General features: G+C 42.9%; 1 protein-coding gene across 3 annotated transcripts in view; it reads left to right on the forward strand.

Annotated features, from left to right (window-relative positions):
* Positions 1-14,943, forward strand: part of pcnx2.L (pecanex 2 L homeolog) — a 643,210-nt gene that overhangs the window by 583,481 nt on the left and 44,786 nt on the right. For all 3 annotated transcript variants that reach the window (XM_041562821.1, XM_041562822.1, XM_041562823.1), the window contains one exon: positions 10,462-10,692. In XM_041562821.1, the coding sequence (XP_041418755.1) occupies positions 10,462-10,692 (231 nt within the window). The remainder of the gene's footprint in view (positions 1-10,461; positions 10,693-14,943) is intronic.

The raw sequence follows: 14,943 nt of genomic DNA on the forward strand, positions 1-14,943 counted from the left end.
ATTAAGATACTAAGACAAATTCTTTTGTTCACAGATACAGAGATCAGTACCATCATGGAAACAGATCTAGCCCTGAATGATCTTAGAAAAGACATGGGTCAAGCCACTACAACACCTAGGAAAAAGACAACTGATAGGAGATATCAAAATCAGCATAAAAAATGCAAAGTCTGCAAGCACACATTACGCAAAGGGGAGCAGGGGACATGCCAGCAATGCTCTGAACCACCAGAATCAGCCCCAACACTATCCCCTCATCCAATTCCACAGAGCACACAGGATAGCCACCTGATTAACGATGCAGAGGATCAAAATCCTTCCACATCAACCAAACCACCACAGCTAGAGGAATTGTTTGATTGGATCAAATCCATTATTCAGTCATCTATCCCCCAACCTCAGAACCGTAATAAAAAATGGAAGGCCTGTTTAAGTTTGGACACCAGTTCTTCTGAATCTAATGGGGTTAGTGATCAAGATAGTGATCTTGAGCCAGGAGAACTTTCCCTAAGCGAAATATCCTATGATGACCGAGCATCAATACCGCTCACTGGTGGGGCCAGATCCAACTAAACGCCTATTGCGAGAAATGCTTGACCACGCTAGAAATTAAAGATGAAACTGCCTCAAAGGCCGACAGAGTTTTGGGGGTCCAACCCAAGAAGTCCAGGACCTTCCCATTTTTAAGTCAGTATCTCAGATAATTGAAAGCGAGTGGTCAAAACCAGATCATACATTCTCACTAACCCAGAGGTTTCTTAATACTTACCCTATACCGGAAGACCAAAAGAAAGTTTGGGACAAGGCCCCCAAAGTAGATTCGTCAGTGGCGCGTCTCTCTCGTAATACCACACTTCCAACAGAGGAAGCGGCATTAAAAGAATCAATGGATAACAAAATGGAGGTATCCCTTAAAAAAGGGTACACTCACTCCACGGCAATCCTCCGACCTGCGGTGGCAGCCGTGGGATTAGCGCGCACAATCAGATTCTGGGGTCAAGAATTATTAAAGGAGTTACAAGAAGAACTACAGCGGATTTCTTCAGCTCTAGCTTTTCTATCAGATGCAGCCATGGACACTGTAAGACTGGCAGCCAAAACCAGTGTTGATACAGTAGTCGCCAGAAGGGCTTCATGGTTACGCCAGTGGTCGGGAGACACAGCTTCAAAAACCAAGTTACTCAACCGTAGGTTCACAGGAGATACACTGTTTGGGCCAGACCTAAAATAGATTATAACGGAAGTCACAGGCGGCAAAAGCACCTTCTTACCTTCGGGTCGGAAACCTAGGTCAGAGCCACAAAATAGACCATACAATCGACAATGGCACTCGCAAAGTCGACCCTTTCGCATCTTCAGAAGCACTTCCTTTCGGCTCTCACAATCGAGCGGGGAACAAAAGAAAGGAAGACCCTCCTGGTCGACTCAACCAAGACAGACCAGAAAAACAGGCCCCCCTAAGTCATCCTCAGCCTGACTCACACAGGCCAAAACAAGGGGGGGTGGGAGGTCTTCTTCAGACATATTTCCCAATTTGGCAAACTCACACTCAGGACTACTGGGTACTCTCCATCATCAAAGTAGGGTACAGAATTCCTTTCAACACATTACCTCCCCACACATTCAGACGATCGTCTGTTCCAAAAAACCCGACAAACTAAGAACCCTTTTGTCCATAGTCATGGACATACAAGTAAACGGAGTTATCAGAGAGGTCCCTCCATAAGAACACTTCAAAGGATTTTACTCAAATTTTATTTCTGGTCTCAAAGAAAGAAGGCAAATTCAGACCAGTACTAAATTTGAAGACATTAAATCCGTTCATATCGACACAGAAATTTCGCATGGAATCAATTCGATCAGTCGTAATGTCAATGAAAGAAAAGTTGACCTACAAGACGCATACTTACATGTCCCCATCAGAGAAGAATCTCAAAAATACCTAAGACTCACAATCCAAGATCATCATTACCAATTCAAAGCCCTACCCTTCGGCCTCTGTACAGCGCCAAGAGTTTTCACCAAAGTACTGAGTCCACTTATCGCGCATCTCAGGTGCAAGGCCATCACACTCACACCTTACCTAGATGACCACCTGATCAAATCAACATCATACAAGCAATGTGTCACGGCCGGCACCCAATACCAGAACAGGTGCTAATTACCCTGGTCTCGGCTCGGCTTCACCAGTAGTGTGACCACTGTTGGGCTTCGGGAGGAGCCCTCAGCTTACTTGGGTGCCACCTGGACTTAACGAGGGGTACAAAGCGAGATGTTCTGGCTAGCAGAGGGGCACGGCAGGTAGAGAATCTTTTGGGCCGAAGGTCATGGTACAAATGGAGCAGGCAAGAGAATTGTCAGACAAGCAGAGTCGAGGCAGGCGGATATCAGAATCGTCAGGCAGGCAAGGGTCAAACCGGGTTGTCAATCAAGGGGTTAAGCAGGAAGAGTTGTCGTAGGCAGGCAAGGGTCAGGATACAGATTTCAGAATAGTCAGGATACAGGCAAGGTCAAACACGGATAATCAGACAGATGAGATTCAGATCAGATGCACAAGGCTCAGGAAACCACTAGAAACAAGTTCTATCACGGGCACAGGCTGGGAGTATGAATGGGCCTTAAATACTTTCAAATTTCGCGCCAAAACGTGCGCCAATGCGCGCTGGCGTAATCACGCCAGCGCGCCTGTACCTTTAAGAGGTGCGCAGGCACGCCGCGCGCACCCTAGGAGACCAAGATGGCGCCGGCGCTGGAGATAGGGGAAGGAGCGCGGCGGCGTGGCGGCCGTCCACGCCGCCGCACCACTAGACCACCAGGTAATTTTATTACATTACCCCCCCTCTAGGGGGGGGCACTGGACCCCCAGGCTTCCCAGGAAATTTCTTATGGAATTTCTTTCTGAGTTGATCAGCTTTGATATCATCGACTGAGACCCAGGAGTTCTCCTCAGAGCCATAGCCCTTCCATTTAATAAGATACTGGAGTTTACCCCGTACCAGACGAGAATCGAGGAACTCCTGGATCTCAAATTCAGGCTGACCTTCAACTAACACTGGGAGAGGAACAGGAATATGATGAACTTGAGTGGCTGGTTTGAGAAGAGAAACATGAAAAGAATTAGATATTTTAAATTCTGCAGGTAATTGGAGACGAACAGAAGAGGAATTGATTATTTCAGTTATTGGGTATGGACCAATAAACCTGGGCCCCAGTTTGAGAGAGGGGACCTTCAATTTAATATTTTTGGTAGATAGCCAAACAGAATCTCCGACTTTGTATTGAGGAGCCACTCTACGAGATCTATCTGCAGATTTCTTTTGAGCAGAGGAAGCTGCAGAAAGAGAATGATGAACTTGAGCCCAAACCTTAGAAAAATGGTTGACAGAGGAATTAGCAGAGGGTACAGAGGAATCTAAACCAGAAAAAGAAAATGCTTTTGGATGTAGCCCATTTACAATAAAGAAAGGAGACTCCCCAGAGGAGGAGTGAGTGGCATTATTGTAGGCAAACTCTGCCCAGGGCAACAATTCAGCCCAAGAGGACTGGTTATCAGAAACGTAACACCTGAGATATTGCTCAAGGGATTGATTCACTCTCTCCGTTTGTCTGTTGGTTTGGGGATGGTAAGCAGTTGAGAAGGATAAATCAATCCCAACTAACGAGCAGAAAGCTCTCCAAAACTTTGAGACAAACTGAACCCCTCTGTCAGATACAATGTTAACAGGGAACCCATGTAACCTGAAAATATGAGAGATAAACAGATCGGCTAAGGTTTTGGCAGAAGGGAGGTGTGGAAGGGAAACAAAATGGCTCATTTTACTAAACCTATCCACCACCACCCAAATTACAGTTTTACCCAGGGAAGGAGGCAGATCTACAATGAAATCCATCGAAAGATGGGACCATGGCTTCTCAGGGATTGGTAACGGATTCAACAGACCTTGTGACAATTGACGAGAGGATTTAGACCTTTGACAAATTGGACAAGAATTTACAAAAACCTTAGCATCCAGTTTAAAAGAAGGCCACCACACATGACGGGCTAACAAAGAAATAGTTTTGGAAATGCCAGGATGCCCAGCCATTTTGGAGTTATGAACCTCTTCGAGAACTTGTTCCCTCAACTCCTCAGGCACAAACATTCTCCCAGAAGGAGTGTCTGCAGGAGCAGAAGATTGGACAGGGAACAACAAGGTGGAGAGGTCAGAATCCAATGCGGCTACAATCAACTCCCTAGGAATGATGGGGATGCACTCACTAGAGTCAGAGGAGGTAGATTCAAAACTCCTAGAGAGTGCATCAGCTTTGGTGTTTTTAGATCCAGGCCTATATGTTAAAGAAAAATTAAACCTGGTGAAGAACAATGCCCATCTAGCTTGCCTAGGGTTTAGCCGTGTGGCCGATTCAATGTAAAGCAGGTTTTTATGGTCTGTATATACGGTTACCATATGTTTAGCACCTTCAAGTAGATGCCGCCATTCCTCAAAGGCTAACAATTCCCTTTTCCCAATGTCATAGTTTGCCTCTGCAGGCGAAAACTTCCTAGAAAAAAGGCGCAGGGATGTAATTTGTTGGTAATCAGGTGCCTTTGGGAGAGGACTGCCCCAGCACCCACCTCAGAGGCATCTACCTCCACAATGAATGGTAAAGCAGTATCAGGATGCTGCAAAATAGGGGCAGAACTGAACTCTTTTTTGAGGCGTTCCAAAGCTTGAACTGCCTCTGGGGGCCAAATACTAGGGTCAGCACCCTTCTTAGTCAAATTGGTGATTGGGGCAACTACCAGGGAAAAATTCTTGATGAATTGGCGGTAATAATTTGCAAAACCGAGGAATCTTTGGGTTGCTCGTAAAGAAAGGGGTTGGGTCCATTCCAGGACTGCTCTCACCTTCCCTGGATCCATCTCAAGACCCTTGTTAGAAATGTTAAAACCCAAAAATTGAACAGAGGTAACTTCAAAAGTACACTTCTCAAGTTTTGCATACAGATTATTTTCTCTCAGTCTACGTAAACCTCACAAAACATGATTCCTATGTTCAACTAGATTAGAAGAGAAAATAAGAATGTCATCAAGATAGACCACTACGAATATCCCCAGCAGGTCCCGAAAGATGTCATTGACAAATTCCTGGAACACTGCGGGGGCGTTACAAAGACCGAATGGCATTACCAAGTACTCGTAGTGTCCATCCCTGGTGTTGAACGCTGTTTTCCACTCATCCCCCTCCCTGATTCGAATCAAGTTATAAGCCCCCCTAAGATCAAGCTTGGTAAAGACTTTTGCACTTTTAACTTGATCGAAAAGTTCAGAAATTAGAGGGAGAGGATAGTGATTTTTTATGGTAATCTTATTAAGCCCCCTATAATCAATACAGGGGCGAAGACCACCATCTTTTTTTCCCAACGAAAAAGAAGCCCGCCCCCGCAGGGGAACTAGAAGGTCTGATAAAACCCCTTTCTAGGTTCTCTTTTATATACTCTTTCATTAACTGGGCTTCGGGCAATGAAAGAGGATAGGTTCTACCACGAGGAAGAGTTGACCCAGGGACCAGATCAATTGGGCAGTCATACTGCCGGTGTGGGGGTAAGGTTTCTGCTGCCTTTTTAGAGAAGACATCAATGAAGTCTGCATATGCAGCAGGTAACCCTTCTAGTGAAGTAGTTGCAACTACAGAGGGAAAACATACCCCACCACACATAGTACCCCATTGAACCACCTCCCTTGAGACCCAGTCAATCAGAGGGTTATGCCTCTGGAGCCACGGTAACCCCAAAATAAGAGGAGAGGAAGCACCCTCTATGAGGTAAAAAGCTATCTCCTCACAATGCAAGTTATTAATACACATGGAAAGAGTTACCGTCTCCTTAGAGATTACACCTGACCCTAAGGGTCTTCTGTCCACAGCCATTATTCTCATGGGGGCACTAAGAGGAACTACAGGGATACAGAATTTAGCTGCAAAAGCAGTATCCAGAAAATTACCCTCCGCCCAGAGTCCACAAATGCGGACAGTTCAACAGAGCCCGTAGGCCAAGTTAGTTTAATTGGTAACAAAATTTTAGAGGCAGATTGGGGAGAGGAAACTCCTGCACCCAAATGGAGCTCCCCTTCTCCATTTAGGCTTCGGAGTTTCCCGGCCTCTTAACACATTGGTTCAGAAAATGTCCCTTTTCACCACAGTACATACAGAGACCCATGGAACGCCTGCGTGCCTTTTCCTCAGGAGTTAGGTGGGATATGCCTAATTGCATAGGCTCCTCCTGAGGCAGAGGCACAGAGGGGTTAGGAGATTTCACATTAGTCACCACATTGGATCTTATATTGGTAACCCCAGGGAAGTTTGTACTCCTCTCACCCCTTCTCTCCCTTTGCCTTCTATCAACCTGGATGGCGAGGGACATAAGACCATCCAGGTTAGAAGGCAGGGGATAATTAACCAGACTATCCTTTACAGAATCGGATAACCCCAACCGGAATTGACTCCTTAGAGCCAAATCATTCCACCCAGTCTCCACTGCCCACCGGCGGAATTCGGTGCAGTACACCTCCGCATCCCTTTTCCCTTGGCGCAACTTACGAATCGCGGTATCGGCAGATGATGCACGATCCGGGTCATCGTAAAGAATGGCCATGCTGTTAAAGAAGGTGTCTAGGGAATAACGAGCAGGGTCTGAGGAAGGCAGCCTGAGGGCCCAAATTTGGGGGTCACCCAAAAGCAGGGTCATTATGAACCTTACTTTCTCCTCATCAGATTGGAAAGAATGAGGAAAGAAACTAAGGTACAGCTTACATGCCTCTTTGAAAACGAAAAATCTAGTACGATCCCCACTGAACCTTTCGGGGAACACAATTTTGGGTTCATGGGGTTTAGATGAGTCTCTCCAATTGGCAGAGGAACCCAAAGAAGGTGTTGGAACAGGAACAGATTGCTGCCGCGAAGCTTGTGTACCCTCCAGCTGTCGGGTTAGATTGTGGAAACCTTGCAGGAGGTAATTTTGCTTCTGTTCATGATCCTCCAAGCGCTGTAACAGAGTGGTAAGCAGCACTTCGGTGGTAGTTGGAGGAGCAGCAGCGGCAGCAGCTTCATCGTGACTTTCGTCCTCCAGGGCCCGTGATAATGTCACGGCCGGCACCCAATACCAGAACAGGCGCTAAGTACCCTGGTCTCGGCTCGGCTTCACCAGTAGTGTGACCACTGTTGGGCTTCGGGAGGAGCCCTCAGCTTACTTGGGTGCCACCTGGACTTAACGAGGGGTACAAAGCGAGACGTTCTGGCTAGCAGAGGGGCACGGCAGGTAGAGAATCTTTTGGGCCGAAGGTCACGGTACAAATGGAGCAGGCAAGAGAATCGTCAGACAAGCAGAGTCGAGGCAGGCGGATATCAGAATCGTCAGGCAGGCAAGGGTCAAACCGGGTTGTCAATCAAGGGGTTAAGCAGGAAGAGTTGTCGTAGGCAGGCAAGGGTCAGGATACAGATTTCAGAATAGTCAGGATACAGGCAAGGTCAAACACGGATAATCAGACAGATGAGATTCAGATCAGATGCACAAGGCTCAGGAAACCACTAGAAACAAGTTCTATCACGGGCACCTAAATATCAGCGGACTTGTGCCTCCGGTTGCTGGACTACATGGTGGCAGCATTAGAGGCCCTACCATTTGGCAGGTTCCACAAGAGAGACTTTCAAAATCACTTTCTACGGCATTGGAACAAAGATCACTTCAATTTTGCTCAAAAAATTCCTGTGACCGGGCATGTCAGACAGTTCTTACCGTGGTGGACTCTAGCTCAGAACTTAGCCCTGGGAAAGACATGGATCTCACACCAATGGACTGTTGTAACCACAGATGCCAGTCTCATACGCTGGGGAGCTACTATTCCCCCTCACACGTGTCAGGGGACCTGGTCACCACAAGAGTCAGAGCTACCCATCAATGTACTGGAGATCAGGGCAATAGGAAATGCCATCCTACACTGGTCAAAGGAACTCAGGGGGCGTCCCCTCAGAATTCAATCCGACAACGCTACAGCAGTGGCCTACCTAAATAAACAAGGAGGCACACGCAGCAACAATGCAATGCAAGAGGTGGCACAAATACTTCAATGGGCAGAGACCAATGTTCCGGCCATCTCAGCAGTATTTATACCAGGGGTACTGAACTGGGAGGCGGATTACCTCAGCTGACAAACACTAGACCAGGGAGAATGGGCTCTACACGCAGAAGTATTCGAAGAGATTGTGTCCAGATGGGGGATTCCAGACATAGACATTTTGGTGTCAAAACACAATTACAAGGTTCCTACGTACTGCACCAGGTCGCAGGACCCGGGGGCAGCGTTCATAGACGCCTTAGTCATTCTGTGGCATTTCAACAGCGTTTATGCATTTCCCCCGCTAGCTCTCTTGCCAAGGATAATTCGCAAGATCCAACAAGAGAGGACATTGACTATTCTTATTGCTCTCGATTGACCGAGGAGGGCATGGTACTCAAAGCTGATCAATATTTCGATAGCTCCTCAGTGGAGATTGCCTCTACGTCCAGACTTGCTGACACAAGGTCCAATCTGACACGAAAACTTACCAATCCTACATTTGACGGCATGGCTATTGAATCCGAAATTTGGCGATCCAAAGGGTTCTCGAGTCAGGCCACTGCCATTCTAATGAAGGCCAGGAAACCATTCACTACAAAATCCTACTACAAAATATGGAATACTTTCTTAGGGTGGTGCGACTCCAAAGGGGTGCAATGGCGACAGACCTCAATTCAATCTATCGTAGAATTCCTTGCACAAGGTTTTCACCTAGGCTTATCCCTGCAACACTAAAAGGACAAATCTCAGCTCTCTCACTTCTGCTTCAGCATCAGTGGCGAGGGAACCAGATAAAGTGCAGTTTCTACAGCAAGTGGGTAAAGCTAGGCCACCATACAGAGACCCCACTCCACCATGGGATCTCAAAACAGTGCTTACAGCACTTTCTAGTCACTTATGGTACTAATAAGGGGTCACCGGCATCAAAACGCACAATAGTTAGATGGTTGGTGGAGACAATAAATTGTGCATATGACCTTAATCAAAAGCCCAGGCCATTTAAGGTTAAAGCACATTCTACTACAGCAATGAGCACATCCTGGGCTCTCCATAATTCAGCTATCCCATAACAAATATGTAAAGCGGCCACTTGGGCTTCATTATCCACTTTTGCTAAGTTTTACAGACTACATGTCTTTCATGCTGCTCCTGCAGCTTTTGGGAGAACAGTTTTACAGACCGTAATACGAAAACAGTAACTTACCCTCCCTAATTTTGGGACAGCTTTAGAATGTCCCCATAGCGTCTGCACTGACAGGAGGGCCAGTCTAGACAAAGGAAGATTTTACTTACCGAAAAATCCTTTTCTAGGTGGCCTGAACTGTCAGTGCAGTAAGCCCCACCCTTCAGATGTTAGTAAAGTCAGCTATACTACGGATAGTGACAAGTTCAGTTATATGTTGACATAGTTATCAGTCTAGTTACGGGTTCAGTTAGTATGTATTTTACTGTATTTTGGATGCATCTCCTCTTATTTTTCTTACTAACTAAGCTGGAAGGACAAACTGAGAGAAAATGGAGGAGCTTGGCATTATATGAGGAGGGTGGAGACAAAGTCTTATTTTCTTCTGTCCTGCCTCCGGAGGTGGAACTTAACCCCATAGCGTCTGCACTGACAGTTCAGGCCATCGAGAAAAGGATTTTTCAGTAAGTAAAATCTTCCTTAAATACTTGGACAGATTTGCTAAGCTAAGAAAACCTCTTCCAACAATATGTCAAGTTCCCAAGATAGATCTACTGATCTCAAAGTTGAACACCAAAGTTCTAGAATTATTTTTGCTGTTTGCAAACTGACTGGCAAGATGAAATCACAATAGATGCACTGACAAAGTTGGCACTTTCAAAAAAATGGATACTAACACTAATTGCCCCTTCTAGGCCACACAGACCCTATTTTTCAGACCTCATGCAAACGGCAATAGCGACTCAGACAACTCCATGCAGTTGCATGCATGGAAACTTTCTTTAGATTTAGGTTTTTATATGTTTAAAGGGATTCTGTCATGATTTTTATGATGCAGTTTTTATTTCTAAATTACACTGATTACACTGCAAATAATAAGTTTATCAGAGCACAAGTCACATGACTGGGGGCAGCTGGGAAACTGGCAATGTCTAGTCCATGTCAGATTTGAAAATTAAACATAAAAACATCTGTTTGCTCTTTTGAGAAATGGATTTCAGTACAGAAGTCTACTGGAGCAGCACTATTAGCTGATGCATTTTTTTGTCAGTAAAATTTCGGAACGAAAGATGGCAGAATGCCTGAAAAAGTATGTTTGGCTAAAAAAATTATTAAATGTCACCCATGACAACTTATGCAGAGTAAACCAAACTTTTTTTGTGTTTGTTTTTTTAATTTTCAGGATCAGTTTGCATGTCCTGAAGAATATGAAGACTTCTCTGTACTCTTTGATGCAATTCAGCAGTTTGAAAAGAAAGTTGTCATTTGTCATGAAGGAGATCCAGCTTGGCGTAAAGCTGTATTATCTAATAGAGAAGAACTGCTGACTTTGCGGCATGTTATTGATGAAGGGACTGATGAATACAAAGTAATTATGCTGAACAGAAGCTACCTCAGTTTTAAAGTTATCAAGGTACAATTTAAATGCTCATGATTAGTTGACATAGTTTCCCTAGCATCAATTACTGATTAGCACTGCAGTTATTATTTGTTTATATATCCTATGTTGAGACATTGAAGGTATTATGTAGAAATTATCTAATTCAGACACATTGAGAAATTAAGAAATTAAGGACTGGGGACTGGGGGGCCCACCAGGCTTGCTGCCAAGGGGCCCCCACACCACCCAGGCCCCCCAGCCGCAAAGCACCTTCTGACCCCCCCAGCTGCAACCCCCCTCCGGGCTCCACATCCAAGTCGCAACCCTTCCTTGGCCCCGCTTTTCTTACATACATGTATATTCTTCACGGCAGCGAAAGGGCCAGGGAGAGAGGTCGGGGCAGTGACTGCGGGTCATGGAGGTAGGTAAGGAGAGCAGCACTGGGGAACATTTATTGGCCGGTGCCCTGCCTACCCAGTCAGACCCTGAAACCTTGTATAGAACATTTGCAAATATCCACTACTTCAGTTCAGTTAGATTATTGAAGACACCAGAAGACCATGGATGCTTGGGTCCCATCATTAGAAAAATACTTTGTATAAAAGTGATGTCCAAGCTGCAGCCCTACACATCCACCTGTGTACTGAAATTCAACAAAAGCTGGTATGAAAGTTAGATTCCAGGGTCAATTCACAGATATCTCAGAATATAATAAATAAATATATACATTTAGTTCATTTTCTGATTTCCCATAAAATTAGCCATTTGTAGTATTATTAATCACCGATGAAGGCTGAAAAATGATCTTCCTAACATTCCTTGCCCAAGATATTCTCGGGGTCATGCATAATGTATTTTTTTTCCTGAAAAATATAAAAAGTGATCAGAGTCTGTGGCAACAGAAATCAGAAACTAACATAGTGTAATATGTTAAATCAATTTGGGGTCCCACCCAGTGTTTAGAATGGGTATTTGCAGGAGTGCTCCCCTTCTACCAATTACATGTATCCTCTTTATTTTCTACTATTTTGGCTATAAAGGAGAGGGGTTTCAAATCGGTGTAGTAGTTAATTTTGTGTTTAGAACCAGAAACACCTCCAGCAGTTGGCTAAATTGCCTACTTACAAACCACTCAAGTGGTGTATCGCATGTACTGAATCTTCGTAACGGTCCCTCTCAGGCCTCACACTTTCTGCACGCTCCAAGACAGAGATAAAATCCAAAAAAAGTGTAATACTATTTTATTCAATAATTAATAATTAATAATAATTTTTCCAGTTTTACTTGTTTAATAGTTCCAGGAGACAGTCTTGCCGGCTTTTTTCAGACCTTCTCTTGGTGCTACCTCTGGACCTGTGCGTTGTCCCCCTCACCTAACACGTTTCGCTGATCCTATCAGCTTCTTCAGAGGCATAATTGTCAGAGTGCGTATTTCCCTTTTAAAATCCTTTGCGATCGGTCGTCTTGGAAACCGTTCCTGGCTTATGCGTTCCAACTGGACACTTCCTGCAGGGCGCATCTTTCGTGATGTCATCCTAATAGTTCTAAACGGGTTGCCATACTGATTCAGCGGATTTCTTACATAAGGTCTTAGAAGCAATCATTTTCTGCAGTGTTATATTTACCATTTACTGAGCTTTTTTTCCACCGCACATTTGGATCCTTTAAGAAGCAATATGCACTGATGGGGGTGTATTTTTCATGGGAGTTATAGTTTATCAGCATCCAAGTTTGAAATAACAAATCCATAAAAACTCCATAAAATGTATATAAAAATCCATAAAAAACATATATATACATACAGTGTCTGTGTTTTTGTACTCCTTTAAGTCATTCCCAAATTCCATCTATTTTATGTGTCCTTTAAGTCCTTATTACTGTGTGTGTTCCATCTTAATTCTTGACCATATCATGGATTTTTTTCTTTGTGTTGTGTTTCATAATTATATTTGAAAGTGCTTATGTGCTTTTTAATTGTAAAACATTTTTATGTCCTATTAGTGTGTATATGAATTTATATCTATATGTTATTTCCGTGAAATGAGTCTTATAAATGTATTTTTCTTTCCTTCTAATGTGCTGTGTTTTAAAACCTATACTTTAAGTTGCTTGGAGCTTTCTAATGTTGTTTTTTGTGTTTCTTAGTTCACAAGAATGCCCTTAAATTTATATAGATGTTTAACCCACATTTGGTAAAGGTCTGCATCTTATAAATACATTTGCTTTCCTCCTTTTCTTGTTAAATCCCCTCCTCTCCAATCTATACTATAGCTATACCCCAAAATTAAAGAGTTTGGCTTTTTATTCATGATGTTCTTTAAAGTGTCTTGATACACTATGGTTGGTAACTCCCTTTTCTATGTTTCTTACATGTTCGTTTATTCTTTCCCTTAACTGTCTGTTGTTTTCCCAATATACTGGAGGCCAAATGAGCATTTTAAACAGTATATGCCATTTTGTGTTGTGCATTTTATACAATGTTCAACTTTATATTCTCTCTTTGTAAGATTTGATTTAAACTGTAACTTTTTTTGGCGTAATTGCAAGCTTTGCATAATGCACATGGGAAAAAACCTTTCCATTCATCTTTTTGTTCTTTGTCTTTTGTATGGGGATAAAATTCCGTACTAGCATTTGACCCCGATTATTCGCTTTCATATACATCACCTGGGGTTTCTAGGGGATTTTCAGGAGTTCATCACCCTCTAATCTGTTCATGATTTTCTTTATTTACTGCGCTCCCGGGACATAAGTCTTTATAAATGAACATCCCAAATTTTCTTTGTTTATTTCCTTTTTCTCTTTCTCTTTTAACAAATCTGCCCAATCAATCAGTTCTAGCTTTTTCTGTGACTCTTGAATGAGTCCCATTTTATAGTCCCTCTGTTTGAATCTGTCAGATACATATTCCAGTTGTTTTTCCAAATCTTTTGGGTTTGAGCAATTTTTCTTTAATCTGCAGAATTGTCCATATGGGATATTCTTTAACCATACTGGGTTGTGGTTGCTAGTGTTTAGGACATAGTTACAAACATCTACTTTTTTGAAGTAGGTTTTACAGTCCAGAAAATCCTTGTTTTTACATATTTCCAGGTCTAGAAAGTTTATAGTGTTTAAACTATATGTAAATGTGAATTCCAAATTTTGATCATTATTGTTAATACCGTTTACAAATTTAAACATTTCAGATTCAGTTCCTTGCCATAGAAAAACAATATCATCTATGAAGCGCCGCCACAGGACGAGATCCCCGCCCAGCTTGGGTATTATATTATGTTGTTCCAATGTCCCAAAAATAAATTTGTGTAGCTTGGCGCGAATCTCGTTCCCATGGTGGTACCCCACAGCTTCAGATAGTACATATCCCCAAACCAAAAATAATTGTGGTTAGTATGTAAGAGATAGATTCCAACACAAATTCTTTCTGGCTTAGTAATAGAGATTTATCTCTTTCTAGATAATGGGACACAGCTTTCATTCCAGATTTATGTTGAATTGACGTGTACAAGGCTTTTACGTCCAATGTACACAAAAAAGTTCCTTGATTTAGTATGACATTTTGTAGATCTCTAATGATTTGTGTGGAGTCTTTTAAATAGCTGGGCAATTCCACTACGTATTTTTGTAATATTTTGTCCACATATTAAGACATATTGCACGAAATTGAATTAATCTATCAGTTTTTTTATTTTATTGTTAAATGTCACAGTAGGGTCATCCATTAGTTGTCTGTAGGTATTTGTATCTTCAATAAGATTCAAACACATTTTTATATAATTTACAGTGTCCATCACTACCAAGCCGCTGCCTTTATCGGCCGCCTTGATGGTGATGTTTGTATTATTTTTTAAACTGTTTATGGCTTTTTCTTTTTTAGTTATGTTTTGTTTAATTATTTTTTTTGCCCACTTTTCTTGTAGTGTCCTTAAGTCCTTTTTTACTAGGTCTTCATATGATTGAATATAAGGGCCCTTCTCCTCTTTAGGGATATACCCTGACTTTTTTTTTTCAGACTTGTGTGGTAATATCGGGGTTGTTTTAGTGTAGCCTGTGGTTGTGGTTCTCTATCAATAATCTAGCTGTTTGTGAATGCTCTCTTTAATCTTAGTTTTCTGATAAATTTCTCTGCATCCCCAAACAGATCGAATCCATTAAATCTGTTTGTGGGTGCAAATGTTAATCCCTTACTCAAAACTGTTTGTTCCTGTGGGGATAATTCTGTGCTACTCAAATTGAATATTCCTATGGGTCAATTTTCTCTGTCCTTTTCCTCAGATTTTTCAA

This window comes from Xenopus laevis, chromosome 5L, assembly GCF_017654675.1.
Source record: "Xenopus laevis strain J_2021 chromosome 5L, Xenopus_laevis_v10.1, whole genome shotgun sequence".
NCBI lineage: Eukaryota > Metazoa > Chordata > Amphibia > Anura > Pipidae > Xenopus > Xenopus laevis.